Below are 16547 nucleotides of genomic sequence, written 5' to 3' on the forward strand. Positions count from 1 at the left end.
ACAGGGAGCACAAGCATCTCTCCAGCCCTGTGTTTTAACTCAGATCTGTAAACGAATCACCCTGACATGTATGAGTAAAGTCTGTGAAAGTCTTGTGCCTTAGTCAGTTGAGGTGCTTGTGTTCAATTGGCACATCTGCCAAAACAGGAATTAGAGAAGGTGACAGCAGTGAAACTATTAACCACCACTTTTTAGGTCAAACCAGCTCTTTAAATCAGTATTTTAAACCCCTGGGAAAAAGCTTCTTTTAAGGCAGGACTTAGCAACTCTGAAGGAAGTCAGTTGTGGGTGTTCAATGTCTCCTCAGATAAGGGTCTTAAAACAAAATATTATGAACTCTGATTGCAGATTAGGTTTAAAGTAGGAAGTCCTGTGGATTGTTTTCCTAAAGCAAAAGACACAGAATGTGTGTGTGTGCTTGTGTGTCAGCCTGTGTCATGGTTTGGCACAGAACAACAGACACGGATGCCATGGGATTAAGTGACAGATTTATTTAGCACACATAAGAAATCACTGAGATCAGCATATTTTATGTCCTCTCTCTTAAGCCCTACTCACATTTTAGGAGGATACCAAAGTCCTTTGGGCCTCTTACAGGTTGTCTTGGTCTGAGGGTTAGGAGATCTCACCCCAAGCGTTTCCCAGGACGTGCTCACCCAGCAGCTGTGTGCCATGGGCTGGCTCTGGGCCAGCAGGAAAGCTGGAGCAGCTTGGCTCCCTTCTGTCTCCCTCTGAGGGGCAGATGTTGGCCCTTTCAGCTTCACTAAACCTTGCAGCTGGTCACCTTGTGCTGTAACCAGATATGTGTGCACCCACATAACTCCTGATCTTGTTTATGCTGTAAACAAAGTGGAAGACCTGATAGACACTGACAGCTCTGGCCTCTGACTCTGCAGCACTGCCTGTCCTGTCAGAGACTTGATGCTCTTGGCTGTGACATCCTGCACGGATCAAATTAGTTAAGTAATTTCTAAGAGAAAAATCTAGATGGCAATACATTGATGCTTCAGCCTACTCCAGTTGCTTTACCAGGGCCTGGCAAGTTCCTGCTTGCACGCCACGTGTGGTTATTTTGACAAGCAGACTAATCATCAGAGCAACTGGTACTGTTAATGCAGTGATCTCTGATGGTAATGCTTTAGGATGACTTCATTCCATTCCTTGTTAAATCTCAAATTTATTCTTGTCTGGGTGAGCTGCCTTAATTGTGCAGTACAGACACACCTGACATTGATCAGTTTGTACCTTGTTGACTGGCAGAAAGCAGATCAGGTCCCTCTCGATCTTGTTGGCACAAATCTCAATGCACTTGCCAAATGAACTGGACCAAGGACTTGATCTGACTGGAAATTAGCCCCATTAAGAAATAGAACAGTTATTTCTCTGCTGTGTTTGTATCCAGCACAGGGAGTAGGTATGTGTGAATAAGCAGCCATATGGAATAGCTGTCCTGGCAGCAGCTGAGGCCAGTGATCAGCTGGAGTAATTATATAAATATGGCCCAAGTAGTTCTGCATCCTTGAGAAAATCACCCTGCTACTGTGTGTCTTGAGCTTTCCATCTATAAAATTAGATTATAGCATTCCCACATTTTTTCAAGGTATTTAAAGATCCTTAGATAAAAAGCTTTACATTACTGCAAAGTTCTCATTGAGTTTCATCACAGTATATGCTATTGGCTTGGTCTGGGAAGACTTTTAGTGTTGCAAATGTGCTTTATTTTAGGTGTCAGGCATGAAGAATTGTTAATGTTCTGCTTTATCTCCATTTTATCCGTGTTTGTTTTTTTTTTTTACTTTCCTAATGTGAGTCATAACTTGCTTAGTGCCATATCTTAAGGACAAATCTTTGGGATCAAACAAAAGTACTTTTGGGATGAGTCAAGATCACTGTGTACAGAGAGGGGAGAGAACTGTCAAGTTACTGATACTATCTCCATAAGTTTAATTTTTCTTCTTGCCTTAAAACAGTGCTGTTGAGTGCCACAGGACTCACTTATAGGAAAAGTAGTACAGGATCAGGAGCTGCCTGACACTTGGGCTTTGTGACTGACAGTTCTGCCTTTCTGCCTTCTGCCTTCACATATTCATGTGGCACTGAGGAAAAACTGCCTGAAGTCCCAAACTTTGATCTCCTTTGCATTAGTACCATGAGTAAACTCCAGTCAAATTAGTAGAGCTATAGCAGAGCAAAAGACTTGTGAAATCAGAATTAGGTACAATTATATTTTGCTCTGCCTGATTAATAATTGGCCATTGCAAATACTTTTTAAAAAATGTTGTTAGTTTAATTGGATCTTTCTACCAATTGCTTTGCTTAAGGTCTTATGTTTAATTTAACAAATAAAGCTGTTGTGCTTGAATGGCCTGATACTGGAGCTTTAACATCTGTTGATCTATTAAAAGAAGGAATCCACACTGGAGAGGAAGAGAAGCCACTGAAACTCCAAGCAGATTTGGATTGTAAATGCTCAGTATTGTTGAGTCTGCCTCTGCCCTTTCTTTCACATGAGCAGCTTCCATTGCTGGTGTCAGGTGCGCCCTTGCGTGCTGTTTGACACTGTTACATTCCATATGGTCCACACTGCTGTGGGATGGTCCCTTTTGGGACCTACTCATGCACAAGTTATGTTCTTCAGAAAACTGTCCCTTGGAGAAAAAGGTAATCAGATGAATGCAGCCAGTGTTCTAGGATTTAACCTTTAGGGAGGATGAACAAATCTGGCTGAAGAAGCTTATTCTGTTGCACTCTGCCGTACACTGAACTTGCTCGGGAGTTGTGCAATTCTTTTGGTTTGTGTTGCCATTTGGAAGGAAGATATCAGTTTTCTGGGGACAGCAGTATTACTGGCAAATAACAGATCCTGTTGGTCATTCTCTGTCTTTGCTTTCACACAGGGTCACCCTGGGCAGTCGGGACCCAGAGGCCCTCCTGGCCTCGATGGCTGCAATGGCACCACTGGGAGTCCTGGCATTTCTGGACCTGATGGGTTTCCTGGCCTACCTGGACTGCCTGTATGTCCCAACTCAAATGTGTTCTGTTGTCACTAAAACAGGATTTGCTTTTTGTGATATTGTTGGAGAACTAACTGCCAAGTACTTATGAAGAACACAAAACCCCCTAAGTTTATTAGAGTTGTTAGAGCTCAGTTTTCTTATCCACTTTGAGGATAAAATTAGGATCCTGTGGATAAAATCCCCTCCCTCACCTGCTGCCATCACTGCTTTGGATGCAGCCCAGGATATGGGTGGCTGGCTGGGCAAACTCACACTGACAGTTTTTCATCCACAAGTGCCCCCAAGTCCTTCTCCAGGGCTGCTTTCAATCCAGTCATTGCCCAGCCTGAATCTGTGCTTGGGGTTGCCCCAACTCAGTTGCAGGATGTTGCACTTGCTGAGGTTTACATGGCCCCATCCCTCAAGCCTGCCAAGGTCCCTCTAAATAGCATTGATGTGTGTATGAACAGGGGAGTTCTGCCTTTTTGAACAGGTTCAAAAAGGATCTAAGGTTGTCAAAGGCCTAAAATGAAAAGGAAATCCTATATAAACAGGGAAATACCAGAGAAAATGCTTGCAGAACCTTGTTTTTCTAAAGCTGCAGGAAGTCTTTAGTTCTCATAATAGCACAGCTTCTCTGGCAAAGCAGCAGTGGTACTTTTACACTTAACCGAGCCAGGAGTTTGCCTTGTTCATTATGCTAATCAGAGAGTCTTTCAAAACTAAAGCAGTATTTTTTCAAGAAATTTATTTTTTACTATTTTTTCTTAAATCAGGGTCGTCCTGGCCCAAAAGGCCTCAAAGGAGAACCTGTTTTTGCTCAAGGCAGTCTTAAAGGAATGAAGGTAAGACTTGTCATCGCACAGGAGAAAATACAGTACAAGAAACTATTTGATGTCCCACAGGTTGCAATGCTGATACTGCAGCTTTGATTGCTCATGGTGTCAGTTCTGGGTGTCTGAGTGCAGAGCTGTGCAAAAGGCCTTGTAATAACTTCATTAATGACACAGAATACTCTCAGAACCTGGAATTGCTTGATTTTTAAAGAGATCTTGTTCATCCCATACTGGGATGCTGAGACACTGCTCATCCTGTTACGGTTCGGTGGATGTTACAGCTTCTGCTGTGAGATTCCAGCTGCCTCTCAGTGTTGCTGGTACTGGAAGGTACTAGAAGTTTATCAGTCACATTCTCAGTTTACATACGTGCTTCATTAAATATTGAAAATAATAAAAAATTCACTCTGTGATATAAGGCCTCTCACACTGATTTTGCTGGTCAACATTAGGAACTTTTCTAAAATTCTATCCACACTATGTACACTCATAAGTTTGTAAAATAGGTCCTTATTAATTGACTTCTGTATTTATGGGAAATGAAGATAATTTCTTATTATGATGATGTGCTTTTGCATATTTTATAGCAGTCATGTAATAAGTTTTTATAGTGTATTTTTAGCGGTTTTGTAATTAATATTTTTAATGCCACTTTATTTTCTCTTGTTATGCACAAATAAAATGGTTCCAATTTCTCTAGAGGTCTCCATTACCCAATTCAAATATGGAAGCACAGATTTCAAGATATTTTCCCATTTACATTTGATCTAATATTAACTAACAGCAAATATTTCTATTTATACAAAGCTTGATGTTCCTTATAGTTTGCTGCAATAATGCTGTGTAATTTTTACTTATGCATTTATAATTTTTAGGGTGAAAATGGTCTCCCTGGACTGGATGGAGTTCCTGTAAGTTGTTTAATATGGGGCATAATGATTTTAAACAGTACTAAGTAGGTACATTATCAGGTATGGAGTCTCAAAGACCATTTTCAAATTAGTGTGAAGTGTATTTACATGTGTGATACCAATAGTGTAAGCCATTCTGGATTTGTAAGGGTATGAGTAGAGGAAGGGTATGGTAGGGGGAGTCCAATTTTTCCTATTACCTCATTATTCCTTTTTCAAATCAAACTTCCTTCTACCATTGAACTCTGTAACTTTGTTTTTCAAAGTACATCTAATAATATGAAATAAATTGCTTTAATATTTAAATTGGCTTACTTAACTAGAGGATATTACTTAATGTTTCCTGAGACTCACTTGGGTGGGTTAGATGGAGTAAATTCTACACATCCTCTATTTGTCCTCTGTTCTTTTTATAGGGCCCAAAGGGTTTTCCAGGTGCAATAGGTCCTGCAGGCCCTATAGGATTACCAGGTTTGCAGGTAAGGGACCTCAGCTGTGGCACTTGTTGATGGAACAGTTCCAACTGTTGGCGGTTTCCCGTTCCCCTGTCTCTGTTTGTGTCATGGCAATGAGCAAGAGTGCCTGTGCAGCTGAAAACCCTGAGCACAGCTGACTTCCAGCACAGGATGCTCAGTCTTGGGAAGTTTAATCTGATCACAAGAGCAGAGGCTCCTCTCTGGGCATCCAGAGCAGCAAACGAGGGCTCCAGCAGAGCTCTGCCATGCTCCCTGCAAACACCAACACCTTGTTACACTGCTCTGAGCACTGCCTCATCCCAGGGCTGGGGAATGGGCTGACCTCTGATGCTTGGAGCCTTTGTTGCCATGAGATATGTTGGAGTTGCTTTTTCAGGATCCTACAAGAGAATCTCTATTGGGCAAAGGTAAAACCAAACTACATTTTTGTTGGGTTTAAGTTGAAGTTTTCTCTTAATTAATGATGTTGCCAAAGAGCTGTGCTATTAGAGGTGTGAAGACTTGAGAGCATGTGTGTTGCTTTTGCTTTGGAGGCAAGAAAGTTCAGGTACCACTGCAGATCCCTGCATTGCTCCAGTTGTTTGCATCCTAATTAAGTTAAAAGGAATAAAATCTTGATCTTGTTTACATTTAGGGTCCAGTGGGTCTTCCTGGGCAACCAGGTCCCAAAGTAAGTAGCTACCTTTCCTGTTTTCTTTTTACACCTAATTTTTGGGGTTTAACAGTGCTGTGGGGTTAAATAATAAGGAGTGGTGTTGTTGCTGTTGTTTTATTATTCATTCATCCATGGATTTTTTCTCTCCTAGGGTAACATGGGATTAGGCTTTCAAGGAGAGAAAGGAGAAAAGGTAAGTGAAACTTGTTTTATTATGGAAGGAGCATGAAATAATACTCCAGAGTTCCATCACATCTTGGTTCTCTAGAAAGTGTCTAAATTCTAGCATTTTCTTCTTTTTCTTTTCTTCTCTTGGAATGACTGGCAGTTCAAATGCTAAAGAATCTTTCTGCTTCCTTATTTGTTGGTACACTAAAAAGGATGGGACCCTTTTCTGGGTGAAGAAGAAGGGGAAATATTAAGTCAGTGCAGTATTTTTGTGGTTATCAAGACTGGAGGTCATTAGACATCTTTTGAATCTCCACTTCTCAGTTTCTTTGCATCATCACCTGTTGTGTTGAGTTATTGCAATGACTTCATTCTTCCTGACTTTCATTACATTCTTTGAGTAAACTGGTGTGTAATTGATAATCTCACTATCCTAAAGGAGTGTCTTGCAGTCAAAATTTACACAGACAAAATGGGGCTTCTTCAGGTTCTCAGTCTGGAACTTGATTCTGCTGATGTTAAAATTGGTTCTCCACCTTCCACAATTCTAATTGTTCCTCCTCTTCTTTTTTTTTCATATTTCTCCCCAGAATTTTTCTGCAATGTTTTCCTGTTGGTTCAATAGCTGAGCTTTTTCTTTTTTTTCTCTTGGCATGTTTTATATCCACAAGGCTTTGGAAACAGATGCATTTTGTTCATCCTGATTTTCCATCTGATCTTTTAATTCCCATGACCAAAGTCCCATGCCAGCATTCAGGCACACAGATTTATATACATGAGATATAATTGAAGTGGTTTTTCTTCTGATTTGAAGGCTATTTCCATAGAAAATCAAACACGGTCTGTTATGTTAATATCTTCCTCTTTTGTTTACAGGGTGATGTGGGGCTGCCTGGGCTTCCAGGTCCCCCACCATCCACTGGAATTCTGGAATTCATGGGATTTCCAAAGGGGAAGCAAGGAGAAAAGGTCTGTAAATTGAGTTTACAAACCCTCTCCTTCTCCATGTTCTTTCATTCAAGAATGAACAAAATTACTGAACAGTGAGAGCTGTTATATTTCCAAATCAAAATAATTTTTGTACCACTTTATTCTACCTAATGTTATTGAATAAAAGTATTCATAGCTCAGAGCATTGTGGACCACTAGAGAATACATACGTCTCAGAAGAAGAAATCTGGAAGCTATTTAAAAGTTTTTGTCATTAATCCTAAAAATAAGTGTAAGATAAATAAGTGTAAAATAAGTGTAATCCTAAAAATAAGAACTCTAGCTTGTTTTTGTTGAACCTGTGAAATTGTGTCAGCTGAAGCAAAAAAATCAATTTAGAAAAATAAATGGAAGCTCCAGCTCTTTTGCCTTAGTGCACACTACTCTGGAATAATCGGGTTTTTTCACCTTTGCATTGTTATTACTGAGATGTGAATTTAGGTCATCAGTGTTTTTATGAAAGCTGTGTGGTTTGAGTTAAAGATTGAGTTAAAGATTCTCTAGACATTTGAAATTTAGGCATACTGAGTTTATCTGGGATTTATACAGGCTGGTTTGGGAGCCCAGTCTGAGCTTTCCTGAGCCCCCGTGTAAAGTTATGAGAGATTGTTGTACTTGGTCAATTGACATTAGTGTGAGCTGAGGCTCAGACAAACCCCATTCCTTTGGGCTCACTCTGGAGTTTGTAAGCAGAGTTGTGAAAACATTGCTGTCCCACCATGAGCTGTTTTGCTGCTCTCACCAGGCACTGTGCATGCTGCAGTTTCCCACCTGATGGTGTGACATGGCCCTGCTTTGGCTTGTGGCAGTTGTGGCAGCAGAGCAGCAGCTGCCAGGCAGTGGCCAGAGGAAGCACCAGCTCTGTGCTGGGAGCCTCTGATGCAGGGTTTGGTGACACAAACCCTGGTGGCACTAACCCAGGGCACTCCCTGGCAAACAATGGACAGAGCTTTGCTTTAGGTGCCAGGAGCACGGTGGGTGGACAGGAAGGTCTTGCTTTCACAGGCACAGTGATTTATTGTGTTTGTCTCTTCCCCCCTGCCAGGGAGAGCCAGGTCCTCAAGGATTCCCTGGAGACCAAGGATTGCCTGGCATCCCGGTAAGGACAGAGGAGTGTTTTTAACATGTGCCCAGCTGGAGTTAGATGGTTCAGCAACCTCTGAATAACTCACAAGGCTTCTACAGGAGTTTCTAGGCACCAGAGAACTTGGAAAATCTGATAAAAGTGTTCACAAGACTTTTTGAAGAGTGTAACTGTAATCTGATCATTTTTTGTCCTGTAGATACAAAGAATAACTACAGTCCTACTACAGACTTGCAAAGCTGCCCAGATTTCAGTACCTGCAGACCTGCTCAGAGCTCTACCTGTGTCATGGCCACTTGATGGCAGTGTTCCTTGTCCCACAGACATAGGAAAAAAAAATCCTGTTTTTTTTCCCTTTTATTATACCTAAACATATATTTTGTTATTTTACTTTAAAACTGTAAAGCACATGCAGATCTTTCTTTCTATCCATATACACCCAGTTAAAATGGGCTGTTGAGTATTAGTGCTAATCAACTCAGCATGGTGTTACATCTCCTCTATATGAATTAAGAAAAACAATTTAGCCCTGAATTCCAGAGAGCTATTTCCCAGCTTAAAACATTTTGTAAACAGAGGTTGTTTCAATAACTTTAGGGAATAAATATTTTTGGAAACTTGTGACTAATAAGATAAATTGTTTGCCAGTTTCTTCAGTTACAGATGTTCTTAGGAGAAATACGTGCAAGGAAAACCTGTACATGAGGCACAGTTTGTTATTAGCCTTCCTGGACATATTCCATGCTTAGCTTTATGCAGCACAAGAGGCTCATTGAAGCTGGTGAAATTGAACATATGTACAAACTTAACCACAACTGTAAAATATTTTAAGATTGAAGCCTGGAAATTGCTTAACTACTGTAACTCTTGCTGAAATTAAATTCTGGTGTTCTATCTCTGGATTTGATACTTCTTGCTGACTGGGAAAGCCACCAAACATTTCCATATGTTGAGCATGAAAATGCAAGTTTTGTGTCATTCATGGGCTTTGGAAGGGAAAAGCATGTCCTGAGCATTCCCGGGAGCTGCTGCTGTTAAGAAATGAGACTTGAAAGAGTTTCTCAATGTGGAATAGAATACAGAGTAGCATTGGAGGTCTTTGCTGTCTGTAACATGGGGTCACTTGCAGTTGCTACTGAAATATATGCCATGGTTTAAATGGATAGAAGTCTTGGGGAATAAAGCAGGTCCTGTACTACACACAGTGCCAAGTCTGATTGATTGGAGCTTTTCTTGCTGGGACAAAGTAGTCCCAGCAGAAACAGTCAGCTCCCTTTGTCTCACTATTGTACTGTTTGTATACATAAGTGGGTTTGTGTTCCCTTTACTTTACACACAGGGATGTGCTGTTCAGTTCCAAACAGATCACAGAGATTTAATGTTGACATTTTTCCTCAGGGCTTTGCAGGTGTTGGAGAAAAAGGAGAAAAAGGTGTGCCTGGCTTACCAGGTGGCAGGGTAGGTATCTTCACCAAGTCTTTAAATGCCTGTTCTCAAACACATGAAGTGAGCCTTTCATCAACAGACTCATTCCCTGCCATGATGTGCTCCTGTGCAACAGGAGGAGCAAGACATTCTGTTCTGTGTGTGCAGAATAAACTGTCTGATAGAAAGTCTTCACCACACTACAATTTATTAGTTTTGTGATTACAAAGTAACACCTAAGTTCCTTATAAATTGAAACACCATGACTTCCTTAACTTGAACTGCCAATTAGAAATCCAGTGGTTAAATGAGATAAGCCTGCTTTTATCAGTTATTTTGTTAAATTCTTTACATTGTTATTGTTAATAATTGAGACATAAGAAAATCAGTGGTAGCTTCTCCTTTTGAAATTTTTAACTTTTAATTCTTTGATGCTGAGATATTTGAAGCCACATCAAGCTGGGACGGAGCCTCTAAAAGTTAATGTGTTTGCTGTTCTAGGGTCTTTTGGGACTGGATGGACCTGAAGGAATTCCAGGGAGAAAGGTGAAATTTCTTCCATTTTTTACTGTATTTAAGAGTTACAGAAGCCCTCTAACTGCTTAAGATTTACCAACTTCTTATATTGTGGCTTCAAGTTTTCTGGTGGATAAATATACCTGCCTTATTGAAATAGTTAAGCTAAGTGGAAAGTACAAAATCAGTAGATCCTACATCTCTCAGTGTTATTTTAAATGTTTTGGTGACAATAATTTTTTAGAAGGGAAAAACAGTGGGGAAAAATGTGTGGGACAAGGAAAAGAATGTTTTAGACTCTTCATTTTGCAAGCATTTCTACAGTTCTGTGAGAACTCCTAGTTGTTCTCCTGATTTGTACACCTTCAGCCTGCTCACAAGTTCTCACCATCTTCACAGCACAAGGAGGCCTGAAGGAGCTCTGGTATTTTGTGAGTGCTGAGAAATTGATGCCATCAGTTTTCTCGTTCTTTAACTCTTCCTCAGGTGTTTGGTAGGACAAAGAATTTGGTTTGTGATTTGAGTCCAGGCTCTGCAGATGTCTCAGCTAAAAAGTAATGCCACTTACTGTCTCACTGTGTATCATTGTTCCCCTGTGGGGTTTTGCAGGGCCACCCAGGTGTTCCAGGCTATCCAGGACTGGATGGAGTAGAAGGCATGAAGGTAACTTCTCACTAAAGCATTGGTTTTTTTAAAGGTATTTTTATGAATAAATAACTATCACTGCTCTAATCAAACCTCCTGTTTGCCCCTATATCACTGTCATTTTCAGTATGTTTCAGTTTCTCATTCACTTTATTGTTAAGCACAAAAATGAGTTGTTGCTGAGCCATAAATACTCAGGTATTTTAATAATTTTTCAATGTTAATCATTGAATTCATGACTTAGAATTATAGGTGTAGCCTTTCTGGTCTCCTTTATCCTTACAGCCATATTTATTGGGCCATTGAGGCAAGATTAGGTGGAAGTGAGTTGATGTTAAGATAGTTGCCAAGTCTATCTGAAGTCTTGGATCACAGTTCTACAAGTAGGGACAAGTCTGAGAACGTGTTCAGTTTCTTGGACTAAATATAGGTGATGCATAGCAGACATTTCCTGGGTATCTTACAATTTGGGCAGTCAGACAGCTGGAAACAGAGTGGAAAATGAGTAGCTAGTAGTTTGCTGTGAAAACACTGATCTGCCACCAAGATTGCAGACTTGTAAAATGCAAGTACAGAAGGGATGTTTTGTGCAGAGTACATGGAAGAAGTAGTATTAGATGTTTCTGTACAGAGAAGTATTACTGGAAGAAGCAACGAAGTGTGCACTGCCTTGGTGTTTATGTGATAAATATGGTGGCAATTTGGATGACAGTCAAATTTTGTGCTTGTGATTTCAAAAAGGATCTGATACTCTTTGAGAGTGTCAGTGAGAGGAAGGAATGACACTGCAGTTTGTCACAACTTGCCTGTTCTACCTGGATGACTTTATGAAGGAATCCACCTTTCTGTAAGCTTCTATTATTGAAATTCAGTGTTGCAAGGCAACAGAAAGCTGAAGTGATGAAAGCTTTTAAAAATGAGATAGCTCATAGCAGCTTTCACCACAAAGTGAACAGATATTATCTACCTGATGCTGGTCAGTGTGCTGACATAACTGGTCTCCAGTACACATTGTTTATACATGTCTGTGCTTCCTACTGAGGTAATTGGAGACCTTCAGAGGATGGCTGGACAGGAGCAGCCATCTTATCTGAAGCAGCCATCAGCTTCATCAGACAGGAACGATGTAAGTCAGGACAGCAGATGATTATGAATAGCAGAACAAAGTGAATTCTTCAGCAAGACAAAGAATGATGGTTACTCAGTGTATGGCTGCAGACACTGGTACCATAATACAGTCTGCTTCCTGACCAGCAGTGTCCTCTCCATCCCCCATCTGAGTGTGGTGTGAATCTGTTTTCTTTACAGGGTGAATTAGGTGACATCGGTCCCCCAGGTCCTCCTGTCATTATTGACAGGGAAGGTGTAGTCATTTCAGGTACACATTTCCATTTTCTTTTGGAACTCATCTAAAGCACTTTCTCTGATCCAGCTTTCTTCCTTACTGTATTTTAACACTTTCCCACATTGTATACTGGCTCTAATTTATCCCTTTTTATTTTTCTTTATTGTTATTTTATTGTTTGGCTCCACATATTTAGTTCTTTATTAATAACTTCAGAATTTAAAGAAAGCCATTTGAATGATGTGTCCCAAGGCAGAATGAAAAGTCTTGCCTGGGATAGACAGACTGTGTGTGAGCATGGGCAAGTGCTGTGTCTGCTCTGTAGACACACTTCAATCTCTCTTCATTGTCCCAAGGAAGAATGGCTTCCTGGTGCTGCATGGTAAAGGGTGATCTAAATGTCATTCTGCTGTTACTTGCTGTCCAATGAGGTAAGACTACTGTTGAGAAAAATGAGCTTAATTAATGCCACAGCTGATTGAGGCCTTCATGGGAACAGTCTCTGAAGCCATAAAGGTAAGGAACATGGCATGGTCTCTCCTTTTCTTTCTCCTTCGGTCAAGTTTGAAACAACCTCTGTAACAGCTCAGGAGGAATTTTTCCCAATATTATTAACTTTGACTAACAGACTTCCTGCTCACAGCTTGGCAGCCTTTGCTATCTGAGAGATCAATGGCCACTACAGTAATTGACTGAACAGTATTTCAGCAGAAATTCTGATGAGATTTTCTTCTTTGCTTTCCTCTTTCTCTAATAGGTGCCCCAGGTGACCCTGGAAACCCAGGAATACCTGGTCCTCCAGGAGATGAAGGAATTGTTGGCTTACCAGGCCTTCCAGGGGCTCCAGGGTTTCCAGGCCTGGAGAGAGGTAAAGGAGCTGGGACAGTGCTCTTGGCAGGCTGTTTGCTCTGGATTTGTGGAGAAATTTCTGGGTAGTGGCCTGGAGATGGTTAAAGGTATTGGAGCAAGCCTCTCCTTGCTCCTGCAGCTGATTTGCAGGCTGCTGTATGAGAAATAGGAGGCAGGGATGGCTCATAGGGAAGCCAATTGTTGGCTTAGATGTGAGCAGAATTAGTGCCACAATTATTACAGCCCAGTTGTCACATGTGAATATTTGGTGTGGCAGTGTACACAGGAGGCTGTGGTTTGATTTCCATTTTAAATGTGCTGATTAGAAGAACTTTTCCTGCCCTTTAAATTATAATGAATATTTTTGAAAAATTTTAATGACTTTTTCTATTTGCAATAAAGAGCTAACAGATTGGCTTGCTAAACCCACTGGGCGTGCAACCCATTTGTCCCATCCAACATCTCACTCAAAAGTTTTTGTTTCACTTGAATGTCATCTGGGAAATTCTGGCCTGCAGTAATCTAGATATTTGGAACTGCCAAGAAAATCAGAAAATAACCCCCCTGCTCAGTGTTACATAGTTAATTGTCTAATTGTTCGCAGGGACTTAAACACTCCTTTGGGTCACCAAAGGAGTGTGTAAATGGGAGCCAGTTATTCCCTACAATTAATACTTTTTCCTTGGTGTAAAATTATGAATTGTTCTGTCCTAACATGATTGCAGTTCAGGGTACAATGGTAATTATCTTAACATTAAAAATACTTAATGTGTTTGCTGCTGGAGAGCTGCTCATTGGGTCATTGTTGTCTAGATGGAATGGGCCCTGGAGGGTCACCGGGTATTCCAGGAGTGAAGGGTGAAGCTGGAGAACCAGGAAGAGCAACAATTGGAATACCAGGCCCTCCTGGCAGAGGTGGTTTGCCAGGTCTGCCAGGGGCACAAGGATTGCCTGGTTCACCACGTATGTAGAATTTTTACATCCATTTTTGTATTAGATTCAGAGTGAAATAGGATAAATAATCATTTATATATTTAGCTTTTTGCCAGCAAGGATTATTCATCTGTAAACTGTAAATGTTTGACTGACACCTCATTGTGATTGTAGCTCACAGACTTAAATATATGAGTTGACACTCTTTTAAAGTAAGACAATAAACGTAATTATTGTCGAGCGTGGTAGCCTGAGAGACTGAAGCACAAAGTTGTGTACACACAGTTTATGACAGCGAGGGCTTTGAAGGTCTAGGCTAGTCTCCTGTTGGCTTAGGTAAAGAACAGACTTTATGAACACCTGAGGTAAATGTCTGTCTTGTGAGCAAGTAGTTTGGGTACCACGAGTCAGATAGGATTCCAGACCTAAGGAAATAGATTTTGTTTTTGCATGTTCATTTGCATGAATGTCTGTATTAAATTAGTTGCGCATTGTTTTGTTTTCTCAGAAATTGAGTATTACAGGATCAGGGTTGAGTTTACAAAACTGTGTTTTACCATCCTGCCATAAGCTGGGGTTTTTTTGAGAGCCAACCCTTCAGAACAGGGGACATTTCAGTGATGTAGCCAGTGAGCAGATAAACTGGTTTTCTGAGGAGAAGAAATAAGTGTTCTCTTAACTTTTTGCTAGTCCAGTCTGGCTCAGTTTTCTGCAGAGTCTGCAAAGCTCCTGTAGCTGTGTTTAGCTGATGGCTGCAGTTTGTCTCCATGGAGCATCAGACTGTGCTGGTCAGCACTCCATCTTACTGTTGTCACAGAGGGGAAGGGTTTGCAGACAGTGTAATTTTAGATTATGTTTGATTGCTTTCTGCTGCTGTTTCCATCAACTTATGTTTCGTTCTATTCAGCATATAAAGAGATGTAGACAACAGTCCTGCAGTCATGAAATGAGGGACAGGGAAAGTCCCCTTAACCCTTTTGCCCTTTAGTGTCTTTCCTGAGCTGCAACCACTGAATGAAAGTAATTTGCCATTCTTTACACTACCTGTCCACAGTTTGGTGAGTTCTTTGGTCAGCTGGTAAATCTGTGGAAAAGTGCAGTGGCAGAGTAGAGGAATTAAACTCTGTTGGATGCACACTGTGAGAACTGTTGCTTTTCTGTATGAGGAGCTGGAAGCAAATGTTCCAGAGAACCGTAGAACTACCATGGGTGGTACCAACCAAGACCCATCTCCTTGTGTTGCATCCACAGTTACAGTTTTATCTGGTTACAGTTGTATCACTGATTTTGTAAGTCAGTAATGAGCTGGAGATCAGCCTTCTCATGGCTTTCCCTTGCCTTCTTTCTGCATATAGGCCCTTCATTCTCCCCAGGGATAATCCTGAGTGGAAGAACTGGGGTCCCAGGGGAGCCTGGGCCAAGAGGGCTGCCAGGAGCTTTGGGTCCAAAGGGCTACAAAGGTAACTGACTCTTGTTTTCAGAGAGCTTTTCAGCTGTCATCAGGCTGAAAGATATTTTTACATGTGGTTAGTATCCTAAGGGATGAGTTCTAAGTGTCTCTATGACAAATCACAGGAGGGGTTGAAGGAGCCAACAGCCTTTGCAATTTAGAGAGAGTTGTGCCCAGCACTGTCAGTAAAATCCTATTTCTTCTTCTTATTCTGCTCGGGCAAATAAGCTGATAAACATATCATGCACAGAAAATTGCCTAAGTAAGTTATACTTTAAAGCCATGAGACTTAGAAATAAAATCTTATTCACTGCTTTTTGCAATAGTGGCTGTAAATGACAGAAAAACTTAATTTTATTCTCGCCTGTGCTAAAAATCATGAGAATTTGGGTCTTAGTGTGACAGAACCAGTTATTTATATATAAAAGCCGTGATGACACAGATATCACTGTGCTTGGTGATTGTGTGGGTCCATGACCAGTAACAATTCAGGGGGTCATTGTAACCTACTGGGAGGGGGAGTATGGATTTGTTTTCTCTGATAACCATCTCTTAAAAAATGCATAAGACCTCCCTAAAACTCCACTAAACCCATCTGTTTAGGAAAATTTAAACCTTTGATCTAGAAGTGCTGAGGTATGTGCCACACACAGTTATTTGGTGATGAGCATTGCATGGAAATTAAACTGGAGAAAACCTGAGCTCCCCTTGCTTGGCACTCACATCACCTGAGCAGAGGAGAATGAGAATATGAGAATGGCTTTGTCTTAATCGAATCAAATACTGCTTTTGGAGCTCTTGCAGCTGAAAAGGGTCTTTATCCAAATGAAACTCAGTTTGGAGTGTTGACTGTTTTCCAGGAGAGGCAGGTGATTGTGCTTGTGATGGAGGAGTTACAAGAGCTGGCCTAAAAGGCATCTCAGGCCCACCAGGTCCATCAGGAAGCCCTGGTGTGCCTGGTGCCAAGGGCATTGGTGGGGACCCAGGCTCTGTGGGAGCACCAGGACTGCGAGGCCCTCCGGTAAGACAGCAACAGTTTGTGTTGGTTACTCTGAATTGTGACCAGCAATTGCTGGTCTTGAATGAAAGAACTTTTTTTTTTTTTTCATAGTTGCTTCTATTTGTTTGGATTTAAAAAAAAATCAACCTAGAAACTGATCTGTGTAAAGAAACTGAAAGTAGAGATACTATCAGCTATAAAAATGGGAGAACAAATGGTTCTTAAATTCTGAGAACTGCACATTCATCAGTCAAGAGAAAAGCAGTAA

General features: G+C 41.0%; 1 protein-coding gene across 1 annotated transcript in view; it reads left to right on the forward strand.

The window, feature by feature from the left end:
- Positions 1-16547, forward strand: part of COL4A6 (collagen type IV alpha 6 chain) — a 108358-nt gene that overhangs the window by 71244 nt on the left and 20567 nt on the right. Inside the window, exons 6-21 of the mRNA XM_058814414.1 lie at positions 2898-3014; positions 3773-3841; positions 4708-4743; positions 5160-5222; positions 5854-5889; positions 6026-6067; positions 6919-7011; positions 8078-8131; positions 9515-9574; positions 10043-10087; positions 10667-10720; positions 12011-12080; positions 12805-12915; positions 13710-13859; positions 15185-15289; positions 16140-16300. Coding sequence (XP_058670397.1) covers positions 2898-3014; positions 3773-3841; positions 4708-4743; positions 5160-5222; positions 5854-5889; positions 6026-6067; positions 6919-7011; positions 8078-8131; positions 9515-9574; positions 10043-10087; positions 10667-10720; positions 12011-12080; positions 12805-12915; positions 13710-13859; positions 15185-15289; positions 16140-16300 — 1266 coding nt within the window. The remainder of the gene's footprint in view (positions 1-2897; positions 3015-3772; positions 3842-4707; positions 4744-5159; positions 5223-5853; positions 5890-6025; positions 6068-6918; positions 7012-8077; positions 8132-9514; positions 9575-10042; positions 10088-10666; positions 10721-12010; positions 12081-12804; positions 12916-13709; positions 13860-15184; positions 15290-16139; positions 16301-16547) is intronic.

This window comes from Ammospiza caudacuta, chromosome 14 (assembly GCF_027887145.1).
Source record: "Ammospiza caudacuta isolate bAmmCau1 chromosome 14, bAmmCau1.pri, whole genome shotgun sequence".
In the NCBI taxonomy this organism is placed as follows: Eukaryota; Metazoa; Chordata; class Aves; order Passeriformes; family Passerellidae; genus Ammospiza; species Ammospiza caudacuta.